Source organism: Rhea pennata, chromosome 1 (genome assembly GCF_028389875.1).
Source record: "Rhea pennata isolate bPtePen1 chromosome 1, bPtePen1.pri, whole genome shotgun sequence".
In the NCBI taxonomy this organism is placed as follows: domain Eukaryota; kingdom Metazoa; phylum Chordata; class Aves; order Rheiformes; family Rheidae; genus Rhea; species Rhea pennata.
In genome coordinates this window covers 125,240,294-125,265,723 of record NC_084663.1, presented here as the reverse complement: position 1 = coordinate 125,265,723, position 25,430 = coordinate 125,240,294, and the positions used below count along the sequence as shown (strand labels likewise).

The 25,430-nt window shown below is 40.9% G+C and overlaps 1 protein-coding gene across 1 annotated transcript in view; it reads left to right on the top strand.

The window, feature by feature from the left end:
* TSPAN7 (tetraspanin 7) overlaps positions 1-24,847 on the top strand; it is a 106,308-nt gene extending 81,461 nt beyond the window's left edge. Inside the window, exons 2-8 of the mRNA XM_062573994.1 lie at positions 3,246-3,434; positions 5,550-5,624; positions 7,857-7,952; positions 9,373-9,528; positions 14,074-14,157; positions 23,382-23,454; positions 23,756-24,847. Of these exons, the coding sequence (XP_062429978.1) occupies positions 3,246-3,434; positions 5,550-5,624; positions 7,857-7,952; positions 9,373-9,528; positions 14,074-14,157; positions 23,382-23,450 (669 nt within the window). The 3' untranslated portion in view covers positions 23,451-23,454; positions 23,756-24,847. The remainder of the gene's footprint in view (positions 1-3,245; positions 3,435-5,549; positions 5,625-7,856; positions 7,953-9,372; positions 9,529-14,073; positions 14,158-23,381; positions 23,455-23,755) is intronic.
* Positions 24,848-25,430: the final 583 nt, after the last annotated feature.

Sequence of the window (25,430 nt, the reverse complement as noted above, 5' to 3'; positions counted from 1 at the left end):
CTTCTCACCGTTCTTGTACCTCCCACTCTTAAAGAGAACAAACAAACCAAAAAAAAAAAAAAAAAAAAAAGCAGCTAGTACATTAACTGTTCCAACAGTTTGGTGATGGAACAATGGAACAGAGAGAGATAAAAAGCACATCTTGAAAATAAGGAATGGAGGTTTCACTTCAGGTGGAAGTCGGCGTTAATGAGACTGCTGCCCATGCTCTGTTTAAAAAAAAAATCATTAAAGGATTGGTAGGAAAAAAAGAAAGTACCGTGATTTTTGTCTTCAGGAGCAAAATTCTGAGCTGTGCTGTTGAGACTCTAGCTATATCTAAGGCATTTCCTTGTAGAAACCTCTTTTCCCATTCCCTATCAACACTGTGCCACTAGTGGAGATTTGCTAGAATTTTATACCTCACCACAAAGTGCAAGATTTTCTAAATCCATGGAAATAAGTGTTTCATTAAGAAACAGAAGTGGGATAAGCCATCAGTAGTCTTGGCTCCTTTCTTCCAAAGACTTTATGCATCATAGGTTGGTTAGGCCCCCCTGAGATATAAGAAAACCAAACTTTTAAAATGCCTAGTTCAGAGTTAGTAATTGTTTTAAATAGCTGAATAAAAATGCTTTTTTATTATAAGGCTAGAGTTCTCTTTCAGCTGTGAAGCCGCTTGTTTCTTTTGGCAGTGAAGACTGATTTTACTTCTCCCTGAGGACGATGGTAAAACTTTCAACAGCTCAGGCACAGAAACCAGCGCTTTGTCTAACCAGAGGCCAGAGACCAAAATTTGTTCTTTGGGTTTTTGAGTTCCCCATAACCTCGCTTTCTGACTTTGTTTTTAACCTATTAATTTGGACCTTCTGGGAGAATTTTTGTTAGAAGAGAGACAGAGGTTAGGATATTCTCTCCTTTCAGGGGCTTTGTATGGGGACAAGGCAAAACTCAGATGGGATGTTTGATGGCTGTGGTTGTGCATGCTACTTGGTAATTTTTTTGATGTCAAATTATTGGCTGAGGGATTACGGGAGTGAAGGAATCGGCATTTTTCAAAGGGTTGCATTGAAAGAGAAACAGAAGTTGGATTTACTCTTCACTCCACCCTGGGCAGGAGAGCAGAAATCTGTACTAATCCTGCTCTGAAGGTGTGACCAAAATACCAACACTGAGGGTAGCTGATCAGAAGCAAGAAGGGGAAGTGTAGAGAAACAGGAGGAATTGATGTGCTTACCTGGACAGTGCTGAATGCCAGTGTGCTCTGAAGAGGAGCCAGCGAGGGGCGTTTCTGTGAGGGAGACATGGAGCCCCCCGCCCCAGACAGCAAAGAGCTAGCATGAGAAAGTGCCGCAGGTGGGGGATGAAAAGAAGAGAAGGGGCTAAGAAGTGTTAAAATTGCCAATGATTAGGTAATTTTCTCTAGTATGGAAAAGATCTTCTCTCTGCCTGTACATTCATTCTGTTTCTCTCTAGACTCTCTCTTTTGTGTTTTCTTTTATCCCCTGTGTCCCTCTCCCCATAAGTTTCTTCAGAGCGCCTGTTTTGTATCATCCCTCCTACTGGTATTTTCTTTATGAGGCTCTGATTATTCAGCAGTTCCACTGAGTGTAGCTCCCCCCTCCAGAAGGGGAAAAGCACTGCGTCTGAGCAGCATTTGCTCTTGCTCTAAGTATGCAGGTAGGACAGAGGAAGGTCTCCTTTGTCCAGGAGTACAGAGCAGCAGGACCTGTGGACATGACTGAGAAAGGAGCAACAAAGGTGCACCCTTCTTAGTCCTTCTTGAACCAGCATAGGGAAAAGAAGTTAAGCAGTTGTTTACCTTCTTCCTTTGAGAAGGCTTTTCTGGAATTATTTTGTATCACCCGTTACAAATAGAGGCTGAAAGAGAGATCGTGTGAAATAGCTCAGCTGGGGAGGAAATTTTTGGTGCAACAAAACTGTGAATGCAGGTCCCCTCTGTGAACAACTGCAGGGCAACCCTGGTGTAATAGTGTTGAATTTCCAAGATCTCACAGCAGTATAAAGATGCTCACAAGAGAAGATTAGAAAGCAAACAAAAGAATGCCGGGACGTTTCTTCTATTTCTGCCTCTCATTAGCAGCCTTCAGGAGCTAATAAGCAGTTCTGAGAGGTTTCAGGAAGCATTTGCAGACCTGACACTCACAGGTGGCACTTCATGTTTTATCTTTGGGTCATACCGTGGGAACAAATTACATGTGTACAGTGCTGAAGCAGATATGTCAGCTCTGAGCCATGTTAAACCTACGTGGTGAACTAATATTAGTAGTGATTAGTTTAAGCTGCTTCACAGCTGCAAGGAAACCAGGAGTATTTTCACCTGCGTTACTCCTCCTTCATCACAGTCATCCCTTCCCTGTATTGCCCTCCCTATCTCTGCCATTGTATGGGGGCTACAGTGAAGACTACCTTAATGATTTTTTGAATTCTTTTTTTTTTTTTTTTTTTTTAAATCATGATTATTCTTGTTAACAAGATAGAGCCATTGGGCTCTCAGCGCAGAGACCTGTTGTGGCCTTCCTAAGCACCTGAGCAATACAGGATTGGCTGCTGCCTGATGTTGGCATGGGGCATGGCACTGGCCTCCACTGTGACCCAGTCGGCACTAGGAGCTTGCGCACACTGGCTGCCCTGCAGCATGACTGTCTCTACTTGCACATCTCAGGCAAGAGGCTGAGCACTCCTCCTGAGGCCCACTGATTTCCTCCTGCTCAGAGGCAAAATTTGTGCATGACCAAGATAAATCCATGAATACATTGAGGAGGTAGAGAAAGACTCTTCTTCTCGTGTCCCTGAAATTGGGTACTTCCATGCTAAGAAAGACAAGACATCAAGTAGAAGGTTTTGGTTGTTCAGGTAGTTCTCAGGGCAAAACTCAGGACATTTGAGGTAGCAGTGGTTATTGTTGGCTTTTGTAAGTGTGGTTTAGTTGGCTACCTTTCCCAGGCATGCTGTAAGAGTAGAGAGCCTGTTTCAAGCGCTAGTGGTGGTACCTGCAGGCAGAACGCTTTATTGTCCCTTAGCAATGGTCAGCATTGTAGTGATCAGTCCTTGTGCACCTTTAATGCAACATCTCCAGATACTGGATATTAATTTTCTCAGTCAATCCCATTGGAATTAGTGAGAGTCTTGAGGCTTCCTTTCGCTGTGATGACAGCAACAAAGAATTTCTTCAGGGTCACTGTGTGCTGAATTTGGATGTCTTTACTGACACCTCTTGACTGTTTTCTCCTTCTGCATTACAGATCACAGGTGTTATCCTTCTTGCAGTTGGAGTGTGGGGCAAGCTCACTCTAGGCACATACATCTCTCTCATTGCTGAAAACTCCACCAATGCCCCTTACGTGCTTATTGGAACGGGTACCACGATCATCGTCTTTGGGCTTTTTGGCTGCTTTGCCACTTGTCGTGGCAGCCCATGGATGCTGAAGTTGGTAAGTAAGCCAAAGTGCCTTATGGTAATGAGGGAGAGGTTTCATGAATGTATTGTGATTCTTTCCCCTCCCCCCTAAGTTTCACCAGATGTTAACGTGGTCTTTAGACATAGAAACTAGACTTTATTGACCTTAATGTTCAACATGTGTGTCTTTCTGACAAAGAAGAGGAAAAAATGCTCTTGTCGAAACCATTTGGTGACTGAGTATGAATGAATTTTGCGACTGCGCAGCATACACGCCCATGTGTGTTTGGGAGCAAGGTAAAATGCTGCTGCTGAATTACTCTGTGAGTAATCCTGTGATTGTTCTGATGTGAAGTCTATGGACAAAATAGTTGGTACCTTCTAAATGCACGCCAGCTTTTTTTTTTCCTTCCTAGCATTCACTAGAATAAAGTAAGTCAATTCCAGAAAACTAAGCTCTATACTGTATGTTTGTCCATATCTGAAAAGAAGCATGGAATTGAGGTACACTAAGCATAGATACAGCAGCCATCTCTCTCTGTATAATTTTCTATATTCTGAGTTTTTCAGTCTACCATAAAATGCAAAGTAACTATAGGTGATGAACTAGAGAATGATAAAAGAAACTGTTTCGAGATGTATTCAGGAGTAAAATTTTACATGTGTAATGATTTAAAGGGTGGAAATATCACTTGTGAAGCACTGAGGTAGTGGAAAAGGGCTTGACAGTACAATACATTTCCTGTTAGGATATTTTGTGGCTTATTTCCTGGGGTGATGAGATGATTCTTGTCCAACTCCAACCAGATTTGAAAAGGGACATCCTCAAGAAGTTTATTTCCTAAATTGATGTCTCAGTAGGGAAAGAACAGCAGATGCAGATGGGTCACCAGGTGTGTGCTGGCTGGCCAGTTGGTGTGGATCTAGCACTGTCTTGGGCATACCACTGTTGTCTCTTGCTGTCAGGGTGCGTGTAGTGGCTTATCAGAGTTATCACAGTCCAGATGAGAACAGGATAAAGGGCGAAAGAGGATATAAATCCACAGGAAATCAAGTTCTGCTAGTTGCCCCATAAGTCACGTAACTTGTTTATAGGTAAATCCTCTGACTTACTGTGGCACATGCTGTTCCAAACACATGGTTTTATTTTCATTGTACACATAAGAAACATTTCAAAACTGTGTTTCTATCCTAAAAGGAATATTGACAGTGATGTGACAGCTGCATTAATTACAGAGAATACTTTTTCTACTTCTGCCTTTGTTGCTGTCCTCCCTTTCCCTTTCCTAACAACCTTCCATTGAAAATAAATTTCCCTTTTTCTGTTAACTCCTACAAGCACTGAATTTAATTTAAAGTGTTTCCTTTTTAATTAACTGTTGAGTTACTTAGTATGTGAAGAAAAAGTTGCCCCCCGCCCTGCCCCAGGAGATTAAGGCCCAACTTCAGATGTGATCAACCTACTTAGCATTCTCTTTCTTTATTTTTTTATCATATATATTTTTAATAGTCTGTGAGCAACCATACTGCAGACTCTCCTGTCTCCAAGGTTCATTTAGTTCTAAATCCAAATGCTTCTCCAAATCCAAACATGGACCTTGACTCAGCAAAGTGTTTGGGACATCTGTCTAGTACCACTATGAGAATATTTCCAGTGAAGTCAATGGTTCACTGCATCCATTTAAGAAACTTCTAGAATTAGGCTGCAAGTCCCAGTCTGGCAGTGAGATATATATATGCACCAATACACCTGGATAAGCCTATTTACTTTGGTAGAGTGCCATACAAATTTAAAGAGTCCATTTGTATTCCTTATGAGCAGATCAAAACCTTAGTGACTTGTGATCCATTTCTGCCATGTAAGAATATATATTTTTATATGAGAATGCTAAGAAATGTAGGTACAGAAATGTCAGGAAAACTAGTAATTAAAGAAGGCATATCATTTGTGAGTTATATAAAAACTTAACAATATATTCATATAGTAACTTAAAGGTCTTTGGAAAGAGTTGTATAGGTTTTTTTAACATCTTTAAAGAGGATCTAGAACAGACAGTTAAAATCAAATTTCTGTGTGATACATGAGCAGTATTTGTGCTGAAACAAAAGCATGTCCTGTTCAGACTTCTCTTGCCTCTTTCCTTTTCAGTATGCCATGTTCTTGTCCCTGGTATTCCTGGCTGAGCTAGTCGCTGGTATTTCAGGATTTGTGTTTCGCCATGAGGTGAGTAGAAATGTGCTGAGGTTGCATACAGCAGCACCTCTCTGAGCAGGAGTTGCTGAAAAGTCCTTTGGAACATAGAGAATTTGTAGATTGCAGAGTTCAATGGTTCCATGTGCATCTCCAGGGTTGCAGCTGATTTCAGCAATAACACATACAGCTCTTAAAAACTGATATGTTCCAAATGAACGGATTTAGTCAAAGCTCTTGGCCTCTGCTGGTTGGTATTTACTCTGGAGCTATCATTTTTTGTGCGTCCATCATGTACAATCTTCTTTACCCTTTGAATATGCTGAGGGCTGCAGAATAGATTAAATACTTTTCTTAAATGCAGCTTCTTTAGCCAGGCAAGCAGTTGTTTATATAAGGCAGAGAGTATTTTCTGAGAATACTTCTTCAAACCAAGCTCGTTTCCTTAAGTCTTGTAAATCATGTGCGTGTGTGATTGTTTTTCTATTCTGAGAATAGGGAGAGGTTAGAAATAGCATGTGGTAGGAAAGTGGGGCAGAAAGAAGCTTTAAAAGAGCTTGACGATCTAGATTTGTAGTAGCACTTCTGCTTTACCTGCTATAATTGTGACTATCTCTAATTTTTAATCCATGGACCTACATGCTATTAGTACTGAACCAGGACAATCCAAGAGACCTTTTCTGTCTCTTCTTTTTGTATTAGTTGATTTTATAGTCTCCTCTTCCGAGCTTTCTCTTGGTATAAACTTTTCTGGGGTCTGTCTTTACAAGTGGTGGACAGTTTTTAATTTGATTCTGAAATACCTGTCCGTTTGTTGAGGGTTACCATTTCACCTGGCCTCACTGGTGGCATCCTGGGCATCATGCTACTGTTCCCTTTTGGGAGAGCCTGTCTTTTGTGAAGGTCACGGCAGTCAAGTTGCTCAAGTCACCCCTCCCTTTTGCTGCCCAGTTTGAATGCCTTTTGTGGTGATGTGCCTTGACCTTCTCCAGCCTAGAGAGCTCTTACTCCTTACCTTGGATGCTGTGAGCCCAGCTTGCTCCCTAGTCCAGCGAGTCACTTTTTCTTATGATACTACTGTCCTCTGTTTCCTGGCTGGGTCTGTGTCACAAGGAAGTGCAGGCTGCTCCCTTTCTCTGCTCAGATCATCACTCTCAGCTCTTTGACATAGACCTCCTCCCCTCCACCAACCCTTGCTGTGCTTAAAAGCTCCCAGGCGCTTGGAAGATAAAGGTGAAGTGCAGCTGGGAAGATAATTCAAAACTATTTTTGCTTTTGCCCCCTATCTTATGTCTATTTGACATTGTCTTGTGTTTCATGAAAGACCTTGTCATTTGCCATTGTCATGCTCTCAAGTGACACATTCTCTCCTGGCTTCCCAGAGTGTTCTTGGCCAGGACCCTGGCATTGGACCCCCCCCCCCCCCCCCGCTTTTCTGTCGTGGTAGTCTATGCCCCCTGCCATGGACATTGGCCTGGTCTGTGGTACTGCAGTCCCTGCCACATGCTCTGCCAGAGTGTGACTCAGTTCAGGCTCCCTGTGGATGTCTGTGAAAAGAGATGAGCATAGAGCCTCCTTCAAACTCAGTGCCAGAGCAAAGTATTTGGGAAAAAAGCATCAGCAGATATCTTTCTTACAGGCTAACTCTCCTGTGCCATCTTGGTCATCTGGCAGGCTTGACTTCCTCACCTCCAGCACATCCCTATATGCATCTATCTGCTTCCTTTTGACAGCTTCCCTGTGTTTTCTAAGGGACTTTAAAATGTAATGGTTTTTGTGTTCCTTTAGTGGTCATGTTTTTATATTTTTTCTGATTGCAGCTAGTTTTGTTGGTTAGACTGAAAGAGACGGAAAATGATTTTTCTCTTGACCCCCCCCCAAAAAAAAAAAAAAAAAAAAAAAGCTTTAGCTGGATAATCTGAAGCTATCAGTTTGCAATTCTGTTGCACAGGATCTTCTCTACCCTGTTATGTACGCCAAGGATCATGACCCTGAAGCTTTTGCTTTGAGATAGGATACGTGGTGCCATTTTTTTGCCATCTGCCTTTCCTTCTAGGCAACCTCTGTCAACCTGAATGAATACACTCATGGCCTGGACATCTCAATAACTGGCTTAATGTGTAGTGTTCCTACATTAACACTCAAATCATGAGAGTTGAAATGTGCCTTGTTAGGGTTGGAAATGCATTTGTTTCCTGCAAAGACTGTTTCAGATTTTATGCTTTTCATTGTTGACATCAGCTGTTTTTTTTCCTGCCCTCTTAGATCAAGGATACTTTCCTTAGGACATATACTGAAGCGATCCAGAATTACAACAAGAATGATGAGCGAAGCCATGCAGTGGATAATGTCCAGGAAAGTGTAAGTTTTAAATAAGATACTAAAAATGAATCAATAAAAAGACAAAAAGCATGCATTCTGATTAGGTCACAGAACATGAAGTGCTAATGGCTTGATCTGCAAGTGATATTTTTTGTAAGCAAAATGCAGCATTTAAGTTTGAATGTTCTGACTACTTGCCTTGTCTGGCTGCTTGGCTGTTTTATGCAATAACAAATCAGGTTTCTGAATGCCTGAGATAGTATGTTGCCCTGGTAAAGTCAGTAGGAGCTTTCCTATATGCATCAGTGAAAACAGGTTTTGTGTTAGTCTTTCTAGGTGGTCTTGTTTTGTTTGGCATGTTCATTGGTTACCATGCTAAGGCATCAGCCTTAATGTTTTAGAAACAATACTGTAGCAGCATCTTTACACTCTTAATGCTATCGCTTTGTCAAATCAGTTGAGATTACCTCTAATCTATGTTAGAAAAATTGTAAATTGAGATGGAAATGTCTTATAACTCATGAGATAAACTCATATAAACCCAAAACAGAGACTGGTAAAACTGATCTTAAGAAAAGTATTTCAATTGATATACTTGTATGAGAGTATTTAATTGATGAATTTGGTGCAAGCTGTCTAATAAGGTCAGGGTCTATGGTACTTGCTAGTTTTTTTTGTCCTAGATCTTGAATTAGATTTAGAGCTGGTTCCATCTTTAAGGATGGTGTAAGGTGGGCAGCTTTATTCTTAAGAGAATCTATCAGTAAGATTATAAAGAGTTAAAAATTTGACGAGGATCAGGCAGTTTATAACCTAGCATCCTTTATGGATAAGCAGCGGCAGTTCTCTTCATAAATACAGTGAAACATTTGGCATGGAAACCTAATGAGTTAAAGTCAAGGGGAGAAACAGTGTATTCTGCCTGAAGCAAAAATGGGAGGACAAGTGTGGCTGTTTGCCAGTACTCTAGAGAGATATGTATAAAATAAATATTTTTCCTGTTCAGAGGTTGAAACCAAATAAATATGAACATGAAGAAAATAGGTGACTGTTCTGAAGGACGTTTGAAGAGAGACTTCCGTGTTCACTTCAGTGAAGTAAGGCTACCAAAAGCACAGTGTTTTATCCATAACATGAGGTAATGAAGGTTAAGCTTGATGGCCCCACAGTAGTAAGATGCTACCTTACAGTGTTGGAGAGATGGATTAGGTACTCCATGAGAAACCCTTTCTGACCTGAGAGGTGCTATGACAGTGAAATGGGAGGTTTCCCAGCCTTCCAGTGGAGCGTAGAGCATGAGCAAACGCCACAGCATGGCTAACTATCTTTGTTTTGATTGAGTTTTAAGTGAGCAGTCATGATGATTTAAATAATTTATCTGAAAGGGAAAGGCTTAAGCTGTTTCTGTACTTGTTTTAATGCTGGTTCCTTTTTGTTATCTACCTCTTTTTCCTCATAGCTGAGCTGCTGTGGCATTCAGAGCTACACTAACTGGAGCACTAGCCCTTATTTCTTCAAACATGGCATCCCTACGAGCTGTTGCATGAACTCCAGTGACTGTAATACTCAGGATCTGCGCAATATGACTGTGGCTGCCACTAAAGTAAACCAGAAGGTAATAGTAACTTTGTGCCAGAGGCAATGGTTATGAAACCATCTAGCAGATCAGTGGAGCATATGACTGCTTCTAATTGCATTTTGTTTCAAATAGTTGATTGATAAGGATTGTACTGTTGATGATAAGAATTGATTTTGCATTCAAATCCTTTAAGCTGACATTTCTCAAATGACCAGGTGCAGGGACATTTCTGATGGGATAGGAATTTGCTCTCCTTTCTCATCACATTGGTTCAGGTACAGCAATGCACACCGAGGCACTGCTGATCAGTACAGCATGTGCGTTTGGCTGCCTTTGAGAGTTAGGGCAATCGGCACTTCTCTGCTTCTTCCTGCTGAAGGCTGTGGGGTTTTTTTGTTGAGAACCAAAATGTAGTTAGAGGGAAGAACAGGTTTTACCCTTGCTTCGTTCTAACAGAAGTTTCAGTGCTGGAGCCTGTCATCCCAAAAAGAGAAAAGAGGGGGGGATTGAAAGCAAGCATTGCGGTTGGCTGGGTGTGTTTATGATGTCTGTTAAGAAACATGGGTGTGTGCTGTTGCAAGCATCATGAAGCCAAAGTGAGCCATCTCCTGAGGTCATCTGAAAGAGCAATTTGGAAGAATAGAATCAAGCAAGAGGAAGGAATTGAATAATAGGGGAATAAACATACAGAAAACAAAGAAAGGGAGTAGAGGGAAAATAATGCAGCATATACAGCAAATACTGCACTGCAGAAATACAATTCAAGTTATTCCTTTAACTTCTGATGCACCATCAGTTCTTTCCTTCTCACTTAAGATTTGCAAGCGATGCAACAAGACAGTTTATTGATAACAGGAATTATTTTGCAGGCAAATAGCCAAGCTGAATTGCAGCACAGATCAGTCAGACTTACAGATAATTTCCTTTGTCCTTGATATTTCCAGAGTACCTGTTGAATACAAAAAAAGAAAAAACATGAGTAGATAACAAAGAAAAGATGGAAATACCTGCTTGTCTTCTGTTTTAGTCTTTTTTACCTCAGTCACTTGTGATTCAGGAATTTGGACTGGTGGCTGAGCACAGCTTTAAGGATTTTTCCTTGTAACCAGTCAAGTGGATGGTGTTTTCTAATATGTACTCCCCCCACCCCCCAAAAAAAGGATAATAGAGGATTATCTCCCACTAACCTTTTCTTTAACCACAATAGTGTAATGAGGGCCAGTTGTTACAAATATATTTGGAACAGTTGTGACTCAATCTGTTACAGAACTCACCATAGTCATCAGCCAAGTAATCTTGCTGTGTTGCAGGAGTATAAAGGATAAGCAGTTCCAGTTGTTGGCACTTTGTACAATGGTAGTGACTTTTCATTTTTGTAGAAGTGGGAAAAAGGTGAGAGGCAGGATGGGGAGTGAATCTACTGGATGTGCAGGACAGCTGGCATCCCCTGCAGGCAGAAGTTCTCCTGGGCAGCCTATGCTTGAGCCCATATCTCTGCCACCTCCCCTTCAGATAGACTCTCTGTTGCATGTACAGCTTTGGGGATTACTCTTGTACTGCACCAGCAAGTCCCACCTTCCCAATTTGGGACAGCTGTGCATTCTGAGCCTTGCCGAGCTGCATAACCATGCAGATGCCCTCTGCATTCCCACCACGGGTCTGACATTTCCCCAAAGTGTCAGACTTCCTTTGCATGTTCTGCGTAGCATATATGCACAGGTAAATCCCCGTACACATGTGAGTTCATCTTGTAAAAGCACACCTCAGAAACGTGTATGGAGCAGCTGCAGGATGAGTGACCTTTTCCAGTGGTTGTAGCTCACTTCTAACTGTGCTCGTTCCTGAGAAGTTGTCAGCCTCTCTCATAACAAATGCACAAGTCACCTGACAGAAGAGGATTGCTGGTTCCTCAGGAAACAGTTGAATTAATTACTAGATTTGATTACCCAGAGGTAGTTTGAACATCCTGCTACATCTGAGAAACCCTGTCCTATTTCCCGAGATAGCCATTTCTAAACAAAGGTTGGAAAGAATCCTGTTTAGCAGTTGTCAGATCTTGGAGTTATCCCAAATGCTTGAACACGATAGGATGTTTCTGAAAGGGGCATGAGAATAAAAACAAATTGGAAGGAAATGTTGTTTGGCCTTACGCCTTAACTTTAGATAAGGAGCAAACATCATTGCCTCTGACGCAAGTCCCATGCTCTCTTGGAAATAGATTCTTTGCTCTGTTATGCTTTGGGGAAAGCGAAAGACGTGTATGTCTCTGTTGCAGAAAACTTTTATTACAGTTTCTGTAGAAAAACATATTTGAAATGCATCTTTTTGGTGGATCTTGCAAAACTGTAAGACAAGTTCTCAACAAGCTAATCAATTTACCAGCAGTTTATGAGGTCTAATGATGAGTTATCCAAAGAGGCTTAAACTAATGGTCAAATTGCAGGACTAAAAGACAAAAATTCCTGGACCTTTTTTGCCAACTCTACCACTAATTTTCTTAGTGACTGTGGGTAAATCATTTGACGTCTGTGTCTTTTTCTTGATCTGAGATCGAGCTAATACTTTATTTTAAGAACTGTTGTTAGGGTTAGGTGATTCATCTAATGGTTTTCATCTCCAGTGGTGATTACCAACAAATCTCAAGAACTTACTTTCTCTAAAATCTTAATAAAGGAAGAGATGTGTAGTATTGACGGTGATCAATCACCGAATCAGCACCGAGTTGTATGCACTGTACTTTTGTACATTGTTGCATACTTTTGTACTGTATGTGCAACTCTTTGATGTTTCTTGCACTCTTATTCATGTGCACAGTAAGGACTGAGCAATTAAGCCATGTCTGTGCAATACATTTCAGGAAGCAGACTACTGCAATTTGGGAAAACATAGTCTTCACATGAGGAAAGTGATCAAAACTATCTCATTCACATGTCTCTTTTTAAGATCTGTCTTCCTCAAATTGCCATTACTGTTAGATGCTGCATCTTTTGAAAACCGTTGAACAGATTTCAGAAAAGCTGAGAGAAGATTAAGCCACAGCAGACAAAATGAAAGAACTGATTAAGAAATCTAATCTCATTTCGTAATACTTAAACACAACTATGGTTGCTTGATGTGTTAAATAAGTAAACTTGAATCTAACATACTGTATACTGTTGTAAGACATAATTAAGTATTAATATACATACTTAAACATTTCAGAACTCAATTATGGCTGTGATGGTCCTGAGTTACGATTATTTTTACCACTTGGTTACTCTCAGGATTAAAAAAATGTCTTCTGATATTACCGAAAAAATTAAAGAAATGATATAATCTATGTCATGAATGGCCTAACTTTAACAAAGGACATTATCCTTTCCTTTCAGTTATTTTATGTGCAACATAATGTCCTGAAATCACACGAAGAGTTGCTAAAGTGTTTGCAGAGTGGTATGTGTGTGTGTATGGTGGGGGAACGTGGAGACACTTCTCACTGGTAGAACTGGACTCCAAACTGGGAAAGGGAACTCACTATTGCTTCTGCATTTCCAACTTCTGATAACGTAGATAAAGTTATAACCTGAACTAGAATGCCTTGGGACTGACTTTAGGCTGATAGTGTTGTTGGTCATTTTGGTAAGTGCGGCCAAAGGGACAGAGAAATGGGTTTGTATTGTACAGGCAGATAGGTTTTTAAAGAAATAAAAAATGGATGTTACCTTTTTTCTTGAAGTTGTATGTCACATATTTTGTTTCATGTAGGTACCACAAGGTAGGAGAGCTAATTACAAATACTTTCTCACAGAAGATTATTTTTTGGAGGAGGAGGAATGGGAAAGATGAGGGGAAAAGCTTGGAGAAAATGAACATACTGAGGGAGACATCTCAAAAAAGCTTGTCCAGGAGAAAGGATATGTATGAATTTTCTGGCCCTAGTGACTACTGTGTATTGAGGTACAAGGAAGTAATTCAGCCGATGAAATCAGTGTCTGATCTAGAGATAGAAATGTGACTTGAGCAAACAGGAAGGGGATTTTTATGTCCTTGAGCAAACAAACCAAAAAAACATTACAGAAAACCTGTGACAACTTTGTTAAATACTTGAAAGTTATGAAGTATTCCTTGCTTGCCTGGTGTCCTTTGACATACAAAGGCAAGCAGAAGACTTCACTGTACACTGAAGCATGCTTGCATGAAGCATCTGGAATCTTAGGAGACTGACATCAGTTATTCATTTTTGACAGCCTATATTGTGTTTTATTATTACTTGATAGTTTGGTTTCAGACCAAAGCTATATTAATGCTTTTTAAATGACTGCATGCTGACTTTTTTAATTTGTAAGACCTATGAAAATGAGTGCCACATCATATTTAACTTTTAAAAATATCAAAATACATTTGCATCAAAAGGGGACTATTTTTGTCACCACATTTCATCATACAGTCAGAATTGGTATTAAATAAAAAAGTGATGTTTTTGGAAATTACAGCAAAAATACCATTCAGCCTAAGTCCTTTTTAAAGAAGGGGTAAGTATGTATGTGTATGTGGCAGGGAAGAGCTATACAATGAATGATTATATTTGTCTCTCTTTTCCAGGGCTGTTATGATTTGGTGACCAGTTTTATGGAGACAAATATGGGAATCATAGCTGGAGTGGCTTTTGGGATTGCATTCTCACAGGTAAATGAATAAATACAGTATGGGGGGGTGTTATTCCCCTCTTCCCCTCTCCCCTTTTCTTTGCCTGACTTCAAGGAAGGAAGGATTATGGTAAGGGACTGAGTGCAGTATGTTCATTAGTCTTGAGGTCATCTGTTCATTGATTTTCTTTTTTTCAACTTAAATGAAGTTTCTCCTTGGGAATATCGGTTACGGTTCAGCTAATGACTAGCTCAAGGAAAACAACTTGTCCCTCTACTGGGTCAAATAGAGGTTAACCCAATAAAACATTGGCTTAAATGGAGCATAAACAGCTAAGAAGACAAATAGCTGATCCATTGTTTGGATAGGCTTCTCTCTTCTAAGCACTCTCTTTTTTTTCTTTAAAGGATTCTAGGATTCAAATAATATTAAGTTCAGGACTCCCCATTCTGGAGAAGGGAAAGAGAGAGCCTGGAAGTGGCAGCTGTTTTTGATGGCTGAATTTTTTCATTGTTTTTTTTTTTCTCCAATTTATCACTGAACACTGAGCAGAGAGCTGACAAAACCAGAATTTTAAGCCAGCTTCTTGCTTGCACCAAAATGAGTTTGGTGTGGAAAGAGAAAGAGAAAGAGGAGAGCTAAGAATTGGTTGCTGCTCGCTAATATTCAGCCTGCCTTTGCCTAAACATAAGTTAGGGAAACAAAAACATCTGTTGAGAATCTTTTAATCAAGAAGTGGCAGGAAAACACTTTCATCTTTCACCAAGTCTGACTCTCTTATACTATTCACTACTTCTGCACTGGCAAGGACTCTCCAGGAAATGTGCAGAAATGAGAAGGGAATGCAGGCAATGCAGAACTGCTGGCAGGATTGCGCAGCAAAATGCGTAACAGCGTGTAGGATGCCGGAGCCACTTCCATTTGAGAGCAGTCTGTCCTCTCTTGATGGAGAGCATGTGGTGTGACTGTGGATGTTGTACTTAAAAAAAAAAAAAAAAAACTATTCTTTGCAGTTTTTATTTGCTCCACTCTTACAATATTAAAAATCTTGGACCTGAGGCACCTCTTCAAAACAAGTATTTCTTTTGAATGATTTAAGTTTATCCAGTGTTTTGAAGAAATGAGGTGGTAAGACAATTTATTTGACTTCCCCTTAGAACTTACCAGTCTAGTTATCATGCTGTGTGTTTACTGCACCGGAAACAAGTGATTTGCCAGTGCTGTTGCAGGAAATGGGCGAACGGATTAAGGGGAGGGCTGTAGTGCCCTTCTTCCCCCTGGTGCCCCATGCAGTTAGTCTGTGCTTGCCTGCGCTGTAGATCCAGACAGAGATTTCTCTGTGCTGAGTCCATTTTTGTTAGGGGCAGTGTGGTTGAGCATTACTGAGAAGGCTGCCGTGCTGTGCTATCTCGTCTCATTTGGTTTTAGTCCAATCTCTTGTAGGTTTAATTTGTTCAGCAGTTACAGTAGCCTTGAAGTTCTTCAGTGTAAGTGCCCTGAGCTCTGAGGAAAATGGTCCCTGTGTCTTCTCAGTCTCTGTATGGACAACCTTAAGCAGCCCTAAATATGGATGGGCTCAGAACAGCTGCCTTCTTTGTTTTGGACACATCTGGAAAAGTAATGTCGTCTTGCCTATGTTTTGATGCAAGGCCTGTTGTTCTCTTGTCTGTGAACCACCTTAGTTCATCAGACCTCCAGCCACACAAGAGCTTGCATGTGGGTATCAGGTCATTGAGAGCTAGAAGTGGTAAAATCACCAGTTTTGAGTTGCAGGGGAAGGGAGGTTTTTGTTGCTGCTCTATTGTTTTTTTTAATAGGCTATTCTCATTCCTGTTGACTTGTCACAGTTGTCCTGAGACTCTTCTCCAGCCTCGATTGTGACTTAATTGCTGTTACAGGGCTCTGCTCTTTATTTTGATTTGTTTTTTAGACATCCAGAAGGATATTTGAAAATGTCTCTTATAAATCTGTACAAAGGAGTAGAACTTTACAGATAATTTGTATGCTGTTGGGGCAAATGCCTCACTCAGGACTGACGTTACTTGAAAACCTTTAATTGGTCTACAGTATGTATGGTAGGTAATTCAATGTCTTAACTTACCTGAAAGTTGTTTACACTCCAGATGCAGAATATAGGAAGAGTTCAACTGGAATTGTTAGTATTTTGATGCATGTCTGATGTTTAATCTAGGTCATCAGTCATTTGTAAACTTGGTAGAGGAAGGCAGGAAATGCTGCAAAGAGGGAGAGCAAAGCCTGTAGGATGTGGTCTCTGCAACAGGAGCCTTTTAGCATGAGGCAAGATTTATCACGATAGGCTGTGGGCAGCACAGTGGGACACACACTTTGCTGCTGCAATTCCAAGTAAAATCAAGGTGTGTTCTGATGTTGTGCTGGCAATTCGCTCTGCCTAATGGCAATGTGCACTCTCCTACAAGCTGGCCATGTCACTCCCTGTTGTAAATGCAAGGCTCTGGCACACTGAGCAGATATTCTAATGCCGGAAAAGTCTGCTTGGGTGTACGTGAATGTTTACAAAAGAGAGGAGATGCAGAGGAGAAAATGTACCTATCCTGGTGTACAAAAAATAGAAGACAGCTAGTTTTCCTTTACTGATGAATCTGTTTTGCTGGACCCAATTAAGAATGGTATTTACAAACTGATTTTAGGTTAACTGTGGCTGGCAGTAATGCCAGGCAGTGTTCCAGCTGCAGGCAAGATTTCACTGTTCCTACTGAGAACAGTTTTAATCTAAATAAACGACAAATTAGATCATGTGGCTCTTCTGCAGTAAAGTAAGCTCAAGGGCCTTTCTTCAGATGATTTGTTAGGTGTTGAGTAGCATGAGGAATGTGCTGATTCTCTGAAATGAGAAAAGTGATATAATGACCTTAAACGTTTCGTAGCTCTGGCATAGACATCTCAGAGTCAGAGTTTGAAAAGCTGCTGTGTTGCTGACATTGTGTGCATGTTGAGAGACAGGCATTGCTTCTCGGGTTTGAAATAATAATAAAATACAATTTGATTTTTATTTTTTTTTTGAATCTGATGCCAGTGCAGACTTTCAGCTGGAATAATTTCAGTTTAGCAGGTGCTCTTTAGAACAGCAAAATCTCTACCTTTTGCCCAGCAGAGAATAAAATTATGCAAACAGTACAGCTGATGAAGAGTTTTGCCTAGATAAAACTACAGTGCAGGCGTTGGCTTAAGGGTTGCAAGAGTCAATGGTTGGAAGTTTAATAGATCATGGCTGCATTAGGTGGGTTTGGGTGCAATGTTAAGGCCAAACTTTTCCTTTTGTATTGAGAGATGGGAGACAGGTGCTCTCCACACACTGAAAACTAGTCTTTCAGCATGCACAGTTCCCATGATATGAAGACGTGTTCTTGTGGGATAAGTTCTCTTTCTCTACAATGCAGTGTCCACCTGGCATCCTAGTTGTTAACATAAATATGAGTAGCTCTGCCTACTTGTGGACATAGTTCTGGTAAAGTCATCATCCACCTTGTCTAGCGCAGCTCCTGGCTGTATATGGGTCAAGGCTGAGACTTGGCATGGCTCAAATTCTCCTTCATGTAAGAAATATTTTTAAGATTTTTACCTGATTTTGGCCTGAGTCTTCATTACTGTCTGAAAAGAATGAAAACTTGACTCACAGTAGTTGTGTGTGGACGTGCTAAAGATGAGGAGATCTTTGGCTGGTGATCTTCCTTGCAGATGCTGGTGAACCTGGAAGAAGAAGTGGATGATGGGGGCATGCTATTCTTTCACTGCTCTCTTTTCTCCTTACACCTGTGGTACACAGGCTAGCAGTGACACAGACAGTTATTTTCACTCATCTGTTCTTCTGATCTGTGGAGGGTGTAGGCTTCTCTCTGACCCCTTGCACTATGGTTAGGGAGTTGGAGACAAGCTTTGGCATTGTATGGAAGTGAGAAAATGGGATCCAGTAGGTAACTTGAAATCTAATATATGTCTAAGTTTGTTGCTCCAAAAGACTTAAAACTGTTCATTCAGTATCAAGATAAGACCTTTGCCAGAAGCATACCCCAGCATGTGAGGCTGACTCAGGTAAGTGACATGTGATGTGAAAAGTTTGCTGTCTCCTAAAACGAAGTCAGGGAAACTGGGTGCTTGGAGCTCTACATACAGAGAATATGGCAAGAAAAGTCATTGACCTAAATTATTATTCCTGATAGAGGAAAAAGCAACTTTAGCTTACCTGATCCAGTGATGAATTTCCAGTTAGTTCAGTGCAGCAGCACTCACATTTATAGACTTCAACAGAGTTCCACAGAATGAGGGATGGTGAAGAAACCAAGATCTAAAATGAAACGGAGTTTCAAATTGCGTTTCCGTTTCTCTTCAGTATAATAAGATACAGTGAATATATCATGTGGGACAGCTTCCAATCAATGTCAGATAGCTATAAAAAGTCAGGCATCATGTGTGTGATTGAAATTAAGATTGTTAGAAGTTGCTGTGAATGGATTTGAATGGTCAGATCAGAGATATACCAGGGATTACTCCTAAAAGCCACTGTGAGATGAACAACGCATGCACTGGGTTATGCTCATGAGAATGAACTTGAACCAACAGCATGGTAATAAAGAAGACACAACTAAGGGATATTGGTTTCCCAGCCAAGGATTTTTCGGTGTTTCTAAGTTTTCTGCAGTAAGACCAGGCAAACCCTCAGTTTTGCACAGAATAGTTTAGGAGACTAAGATAATCTTAAAAAAAGGAAGAAAGTAAAAGAGAGAATACCAGCAGAACCAAGCTTAGCACTTCGCATGATAGAGTGATATTTGAGCGTTGTCATTTTTAGTGTTCAAAAAACTGGGACTATTTAAAAAAAAGTTAATAAGTGGATAAAAATTGAGAATGCAGCACGTGAGAGCCAATGGGAGCAGTGGGATTGAAGGGAAATGAATGCATCGTCTAGCAGCTAGTTTCTTTGCTGGATTCCTTTTAGGCTAATTCCTCTGCTTTTTCAAAGGAGCTGCAGGGACCTGCTGCACAGTGGGAGCAGGGGCTTCCTTGAGGCTGAAGAGTAGAGGTTGCAAGTGAGTGAGCAAATCCAGTGAGCAAGGGAGGAGCAGAGAGAGCTCGTTTGCAGTTCACAGACTGGGAGCCTCTAACCTGATTTAAATACAGAGAACTGTAGTTATGACTGTAATGCAAGGCCACTGTGAGGAGATTTCAGCGACTTACTATAATACCCCTCTTCTTGGCTAGAGAAAGGACAGTACTCTTAGGTGGTTAAATGTGGAAGTCTATATGTCTTGTAAAATACATATTTTCATATGTCCTAAAAGTACTTGTAAGATATTTATTATAGCTCTGCCAACTTCTAGTGATAGCTAGAAGAGCTGTATAAAATCAGTGTATGCAATGGCCTGATCTATGTACCATTGCTTGAGAAATAAAGAAGTTTAATAATAAGATACTATAACCACTTAAAAGCATATACCAGCATATAATTAGAGCCAAGAATTAATACCTGGACCAAAGATCAGAAAGATACATTTTTATGTAACCTGACATTCATCTTATGTTTGACTAGATTAAATCAAAACATTGTCAATAACTGCAAATGCTACAAAACTTACGCACTTCACTTACTAGAGAGTTATAGGTTGTATGAAATGTAAGAATCTCTAGTGAAAGATGATTGGGAAAGTCTGCTACCATCTTTTGGGGAGGAGAAAGAATGGCTTGCCATTCGTAAGGGTTGCAGTATCTTTCCATATAAAATCATTCACCCCAAAATCCATTCTGGTAGGGGAAAATGATAGCAGTAATCTGGATGCTAACTGAATACTTCTGTTTTTCAAGATGTTAGTGTTCTCATTTTCCTCCCTTCTCCGTGGAATTTGCATGAGAGTTGCTAGCCTGGCTGGACAAGAGTTAATGGCATTGAATATAAAAATGAGAGAATGAAATTAAGGTGCCCATGTGTTTTGTTTTCAAAGTGAATGAAAGTGTAATCCTTGCACTTTTGTGGTACAGGGGCTCTAGGAATTTATGTTGTAGTGCACTAATATTTTTTGTTTCTTTCTGAATAATACCTAGCATTAAATTTGTGTGGTTTTGGCCATTGTTGAGCAAATGTTTTCTTGAAATAATTGATTGTAAACCCAGGATCTTGTGCCTGGGTGGTGAGAGTCAGCTCATAGGTGCTGTGTATGTCAAGCTATGCTATATGTAAACGCTGCGGGAAACCTTTCAGGTCATGATGTCTCTTGGCTGGCCCTGTGTGCTGATAATGTTTGTATGGAGTCAAGGAGAGCAAACCCTTCCTCTGGGTTTGTTGCTGGGTCCTATTACAAAGAGTAGGTATGATATCAACTTAATGTAGCTTTGATTTCCAGTTGATTGATCTCTGTCAGTGTGACTGCCCTGCCTGCTGTTGCAATGTTGTACTTACTGCAGAGGACAGCCAGATCATTTCTGGCATTCACCGAACCCAATCAGTGTAGCTAAGACTGGTGTCCAACACCAGCAAGATTTTGCTGCCTAAGACCGTGCAATTTAATACTGTCTGAAATAGCAACAAATAAAGACTGAAATTCTAGGGAGGAACAGGAAGTAATAGGTATATTGTGGCACAGGCAGAAAAAATATTAAAATTGAATGTACTTACACAGTTGACCATAGAATGAGTGAGGAACTGATTTGGGTCTAGAGTGGAAGTTGTTCGGTGAAAATAAATAGGATAAAAAACACAGTGAAATCCATTGTAATGGAAAAGGTAGTAAAATAGGAGCAATTCTCATGACTAGCTGAGGAAGGTGGAAAAAAAAAGGTTACTACAAGGTTAAAAAAGGAATAGAGAAGCAGGCAGGACAGTGCCCAGTCAGAATTGCTTATTCTGTTCTGTATGTCAAAGCACAGAGAAGTATATATCAGAGACACACTATAAGGAACATCATTCTCAAAAATGAAACTGAGGTAAAGAAACATCGCAGAAGTAAACAGCGGAAATGTTAAAGCCTCTCTAGTAAATATGCAGGATATGATGGGTTTTCAGCAATGCTTTGCAAAGTGCCAGATTGATAAAATCACCATCCTAGTGACTGGAATATTTAAGCAGTGAAATCAAAGCACAGTGGGATAATGCTGACATCATCGCTATCGCTGGCCTAAAAATGCCTGGGCGGGTGCCCAAATACTCCACTAGTGCTCCAGCTCCCTGCAGGAATACTTATCTAGGGAAGTGCAGCGGAAGAGAAGGCAACAACTTTGCTAAATGTCTTCTTGGTATTGAGATTTTCAAAGCTGAAGGAGGGCTTTTAGCATCTAGATCTCTTTGGGCAGCTATAAAAAGCCCTCTAAACCTCATAGCTTAGATTTTTATTAGAGGGTGTTTGGGGAATGCTATCTATGACTTAAGCCTAGTTATAACTAAGGCAATATCATCTTTGTTACTTGGTGCTAAAATCTGAGTTTGCTTGTTGACAACACTGGATGTTCAGACTGCTTTTAAAAATGACTCTGTGCCCTTTTGAGGTGGAGTGATGGAACTGGAAGGATGCTGGTGGTACATGGTCTTGCACACGTGCCTTTCTGCTAAGACAGGCTGCACCCGCTTGTGTCCTGCTGCTTACAGGACAGCAGTGCTGGGTGGGCCTCAGGCAGGCACTGAGGAAGGACAAGGGGAGGCTGTGGCAAATTTCAGACAGACAGTGTGTGGTCTGGCCAGGAATACTGACATCCTAGGGGCACGAAACATCTGCATTTCAGATGCTTCAGGGTTTTGCTTCAAACGGATGTCAGCTCACCTGTGATGACAGTGATGTATCACAGAGTTGTGCTTGTTACAGTGGTGTCCGGAAATTTTGTTAGAGAAGAAGTAGCACTTTCCAGCCTAGAAGCAGTTCTGGTGTTCAGATACCATCTTAAAGGGTGTAGCAAGAGGTGTGGCATAAAGCAGGATCAAACAACTGGCTGGTAGAAAAGGTGACTATTAGGGTGGTGATTATATTTACAGGGAGCACTGATTTTATAGGGAAAATAACAAACAATCCTAAGTGTAAAATAAAAGAATGAGCCAGTTTGGCAGAAGAGCCAGCCAGGCGTTAGCTGTGTGCTCTCTGTGAGGTCTAAGGAGGGGAAAGGAGCTGCGAAGTTCCCAACCGGTTATGAGCTGCCTCTTTTCTGATAACACTATCGCTGCAGCAAAAAGAAGCGTGCAAAGTGAAATGCCTGGTCTCCCCTAAATCACTAGACACCCCCTCACGGGCACAAGCGGATGAGCTGGAACAGCTGCGACACCTCAATCCTTGGCAAAAGCGGCTGTAGTTGTTTGGAACGAAGTCAGTGAGCGGCTGGTGTTTCTGCAGAGACGGCCTCCCCAGCTCGCCCCTGGAGCTGATGATGAACTGTAACAAGCTGGATGTGCTCATGAGTTAATTAATTGACCAATCCAGATGAGAAAAGCAAGGTGGAGTTATTTATAGCATATTAATGCTGTTGGCATATACAGGAAACCCTAACGTTAAACTGCAACAGGCGAAATGTTAAAATGACTGAGAGCTTATGGAAGAATGGAAGCAAGGGATCTGTTTTCAATAACCTGAGTGATGTCCCAGGGCACAGTGAAAGACTGGTTTTTGGTTTGCAGATTTATAACATTCATTTTTCAAGTAGTGCTTCATTTGTAAAGAAAGCACAGCTGCTCCAGGGAGCAGGAACCTTCATGCCAGCATACTGTTAACACAACTTTTTGGTCCAGTTTGTAAAAGTTTAAGCTTTCCTGGCCTGCAGCTCAAGAATTGGATTTGGCAGCCGAGCTCCTTCCTTTCCTGTGCACTGCTCCTCAGCAGCGATGTTAGTTCAGTGGGCTGAGTCCTCCCCTGGGCCCCAGCGTCTGTTAGGGCAGTTGGTAGCGGTGAGGGACCAAGGTGGATCTTGTCAGAGAAACACCATCAGCAGGATACTGAACGTACCAGTTTACCCATCCATGTCTGACTTGGCCAGGCCATGAAAAAAGGCTTGAAAAGTAGTAAAAATGTATGCCATCCCTCAAGTAAAGAGGTAGGGCTCTGACAATAGTCAAGAGGAAGACCCAGTGAGGAAGAGCAGGACATCTTAATGCTATTTTTCTGATTAGAACTGTCTTTAAATTAGGGCATAAATTCTGTTGTGCACAGTAACTCCTGAACGTGAAACCTTGGCTCACCATGGTCTCTCCTGGCAAATCTACTTTGTGTTCCTTTAACTTAATTTCTTTCTTTCATTTCTATTTTTGTCTGCAATAGTTGATCGGAATGCTGCTGGCGTGCTGTCTCTCCCGGTTTATTACTGCTAATCAGTATGAGATGGTGTAACACGGTGAGTTTTTACCACTTTCTGCATGACACGCTGTCTGGTAATCTATTACAGTAGCTGCGCTCTCCCCATGAAGATAGTTGGCAAGTTTTAGATGCTCAGCGTGTTCGTCAAGAATTACGTCTTCCCATGTGATCTTTAGTTTGGATTTTGTGTGCCAGTATTGTCTGGTGACAAAAGGGGGAAGGATATTATTATTTCAGATTTTTTCTTAAAAAGAGAGAGCAAAATATTTGTCGCCAACGCTGTTAGCAACTAAAACATTTCACCTCTTTTCTCTCCCCCACCACCCCTCATCTTTCAGAAGTGAGAAATCCAGAGCCTGTCTCAGGATCAGGAACTGCAGAATTCGAGAAAGACTGAAAAGAATGTTATAGCACACACTCTCGCCCGCACGCACACCCACACACACGCAAGCACGTGCGCGCGCACACTCACACCCCGTCTCCTGAAGTCTGTCCCATGCGTAGTGTACCATCCTGTGAAGTCCCGCGGTGCCACAGAGAGTAGCCTGAACCATTCAGCGTCTAGACCCGACCTCCATCGTCAAGGCTCTGCGTATGATGGCACTGTACGTATGTTCTTGGTCACACAGTAGTTGCATTGTAAGATAACAAAAGTAATTCATTAACAACAGCATTGATCAGGCTGTGCATGTAGTGACTGGAGGGCATAATTAGCCTTTCACCATGGTTAATAAGTGTTGCACACATTCATATAAACCGATATATGAAATATATATTCTTTTGGGTTTATCTTAATTTCTTTTGTTTATTGCTTTACTAAGGTTTTCATCCTTTCCCCCTTCCCAGCACCTGCCTTGCACCCGCAAAACAAAGAAATCAGTAACAAAACATAAAGATACTTGAAAATGATGTTAAAATATTGTGCTTGAAGGGAACCATTATTCCTGATGTTCTTCTACATCTTTGATTCTTACTCAGTGTTGTATGCCTAGTGCGTATCCCAGTAGGCTTTGTCTAGTGCATTTTGCCTCTGAACCTGAACCTGTGTAATACTGTTATTAAGCTGTGTTGTTGCTTACTGTGAAGGCAGTAATTTTGCTTCCTTTATTTTTATTAGATAGTTACGAACTAATTGAACTGTGCTGTACTGCGGCCTTCATACTTTTTCCTGTTCTTTCTTTTTCTTTTTGCATTGAAGTTGCAGCCACCAAATACATTGTTGAATCAAATCAAAATAAAAACAAAAACAAAAAAAAACACACAAAAAGCCAGGCATATGGAATATTTTTGGGGGAAAGCAAAAGTTTAAAACCTTTTTAAAAAAAATAGGACTTTTTTAATAATGCCTCTGTCTAGCATGCCAACGAGAATGCGTTGATATTGTGAGTATTTGTGATATACGTATTAATAAATGGAACCATTACAGATTTCTAGCTGCTTCCTTTTTGTTCTTTGGTCTTAACAAAACTCTTCTCAGGGGGGAAAAAGGAAAATGAAACCCAAGTGCACAGCTTGAAGTGACATGTTTCTGTATGCATATTTTAATTTGCGACTTGCTTGTGAGGGGAAAAATGTTATTACCCTGGAAAAAAAGAGAAAGCTGGAATTGTTTCAAAACTCCAAGAAAAACCTTTCACAGCTGGTTTCACCATGTGACAAATACATACCCTCTGCTTTGCAATTTTTCTTCTTGTGACTGATGAAATCTGCAGTATTTAATTATCCTGTCTTAGTGCTGTGCATGATTTTGGCATTAGGCATTTCTCTCTATTTGGTTTTGGTGAGTGTGTGGGTGGGGAGAGGAGGGATTGGGGGGGGGCTATAATAGCTGTCTTTACTGCATTCATGGAAAGGCAAACACATGCCTCTTTCTCTTTTGAATTTTGCGAGGAATTGAAGATCCGATCGAAAGCCCCTCTGGATGTTTTGCCTCAAGCCCTAAAGTTGGCAGCTTCAGCAGGGGAGAATAATTGAGGGAAACTCTGTAGCTTTCTTGGAAGTAAACTTTCAAGC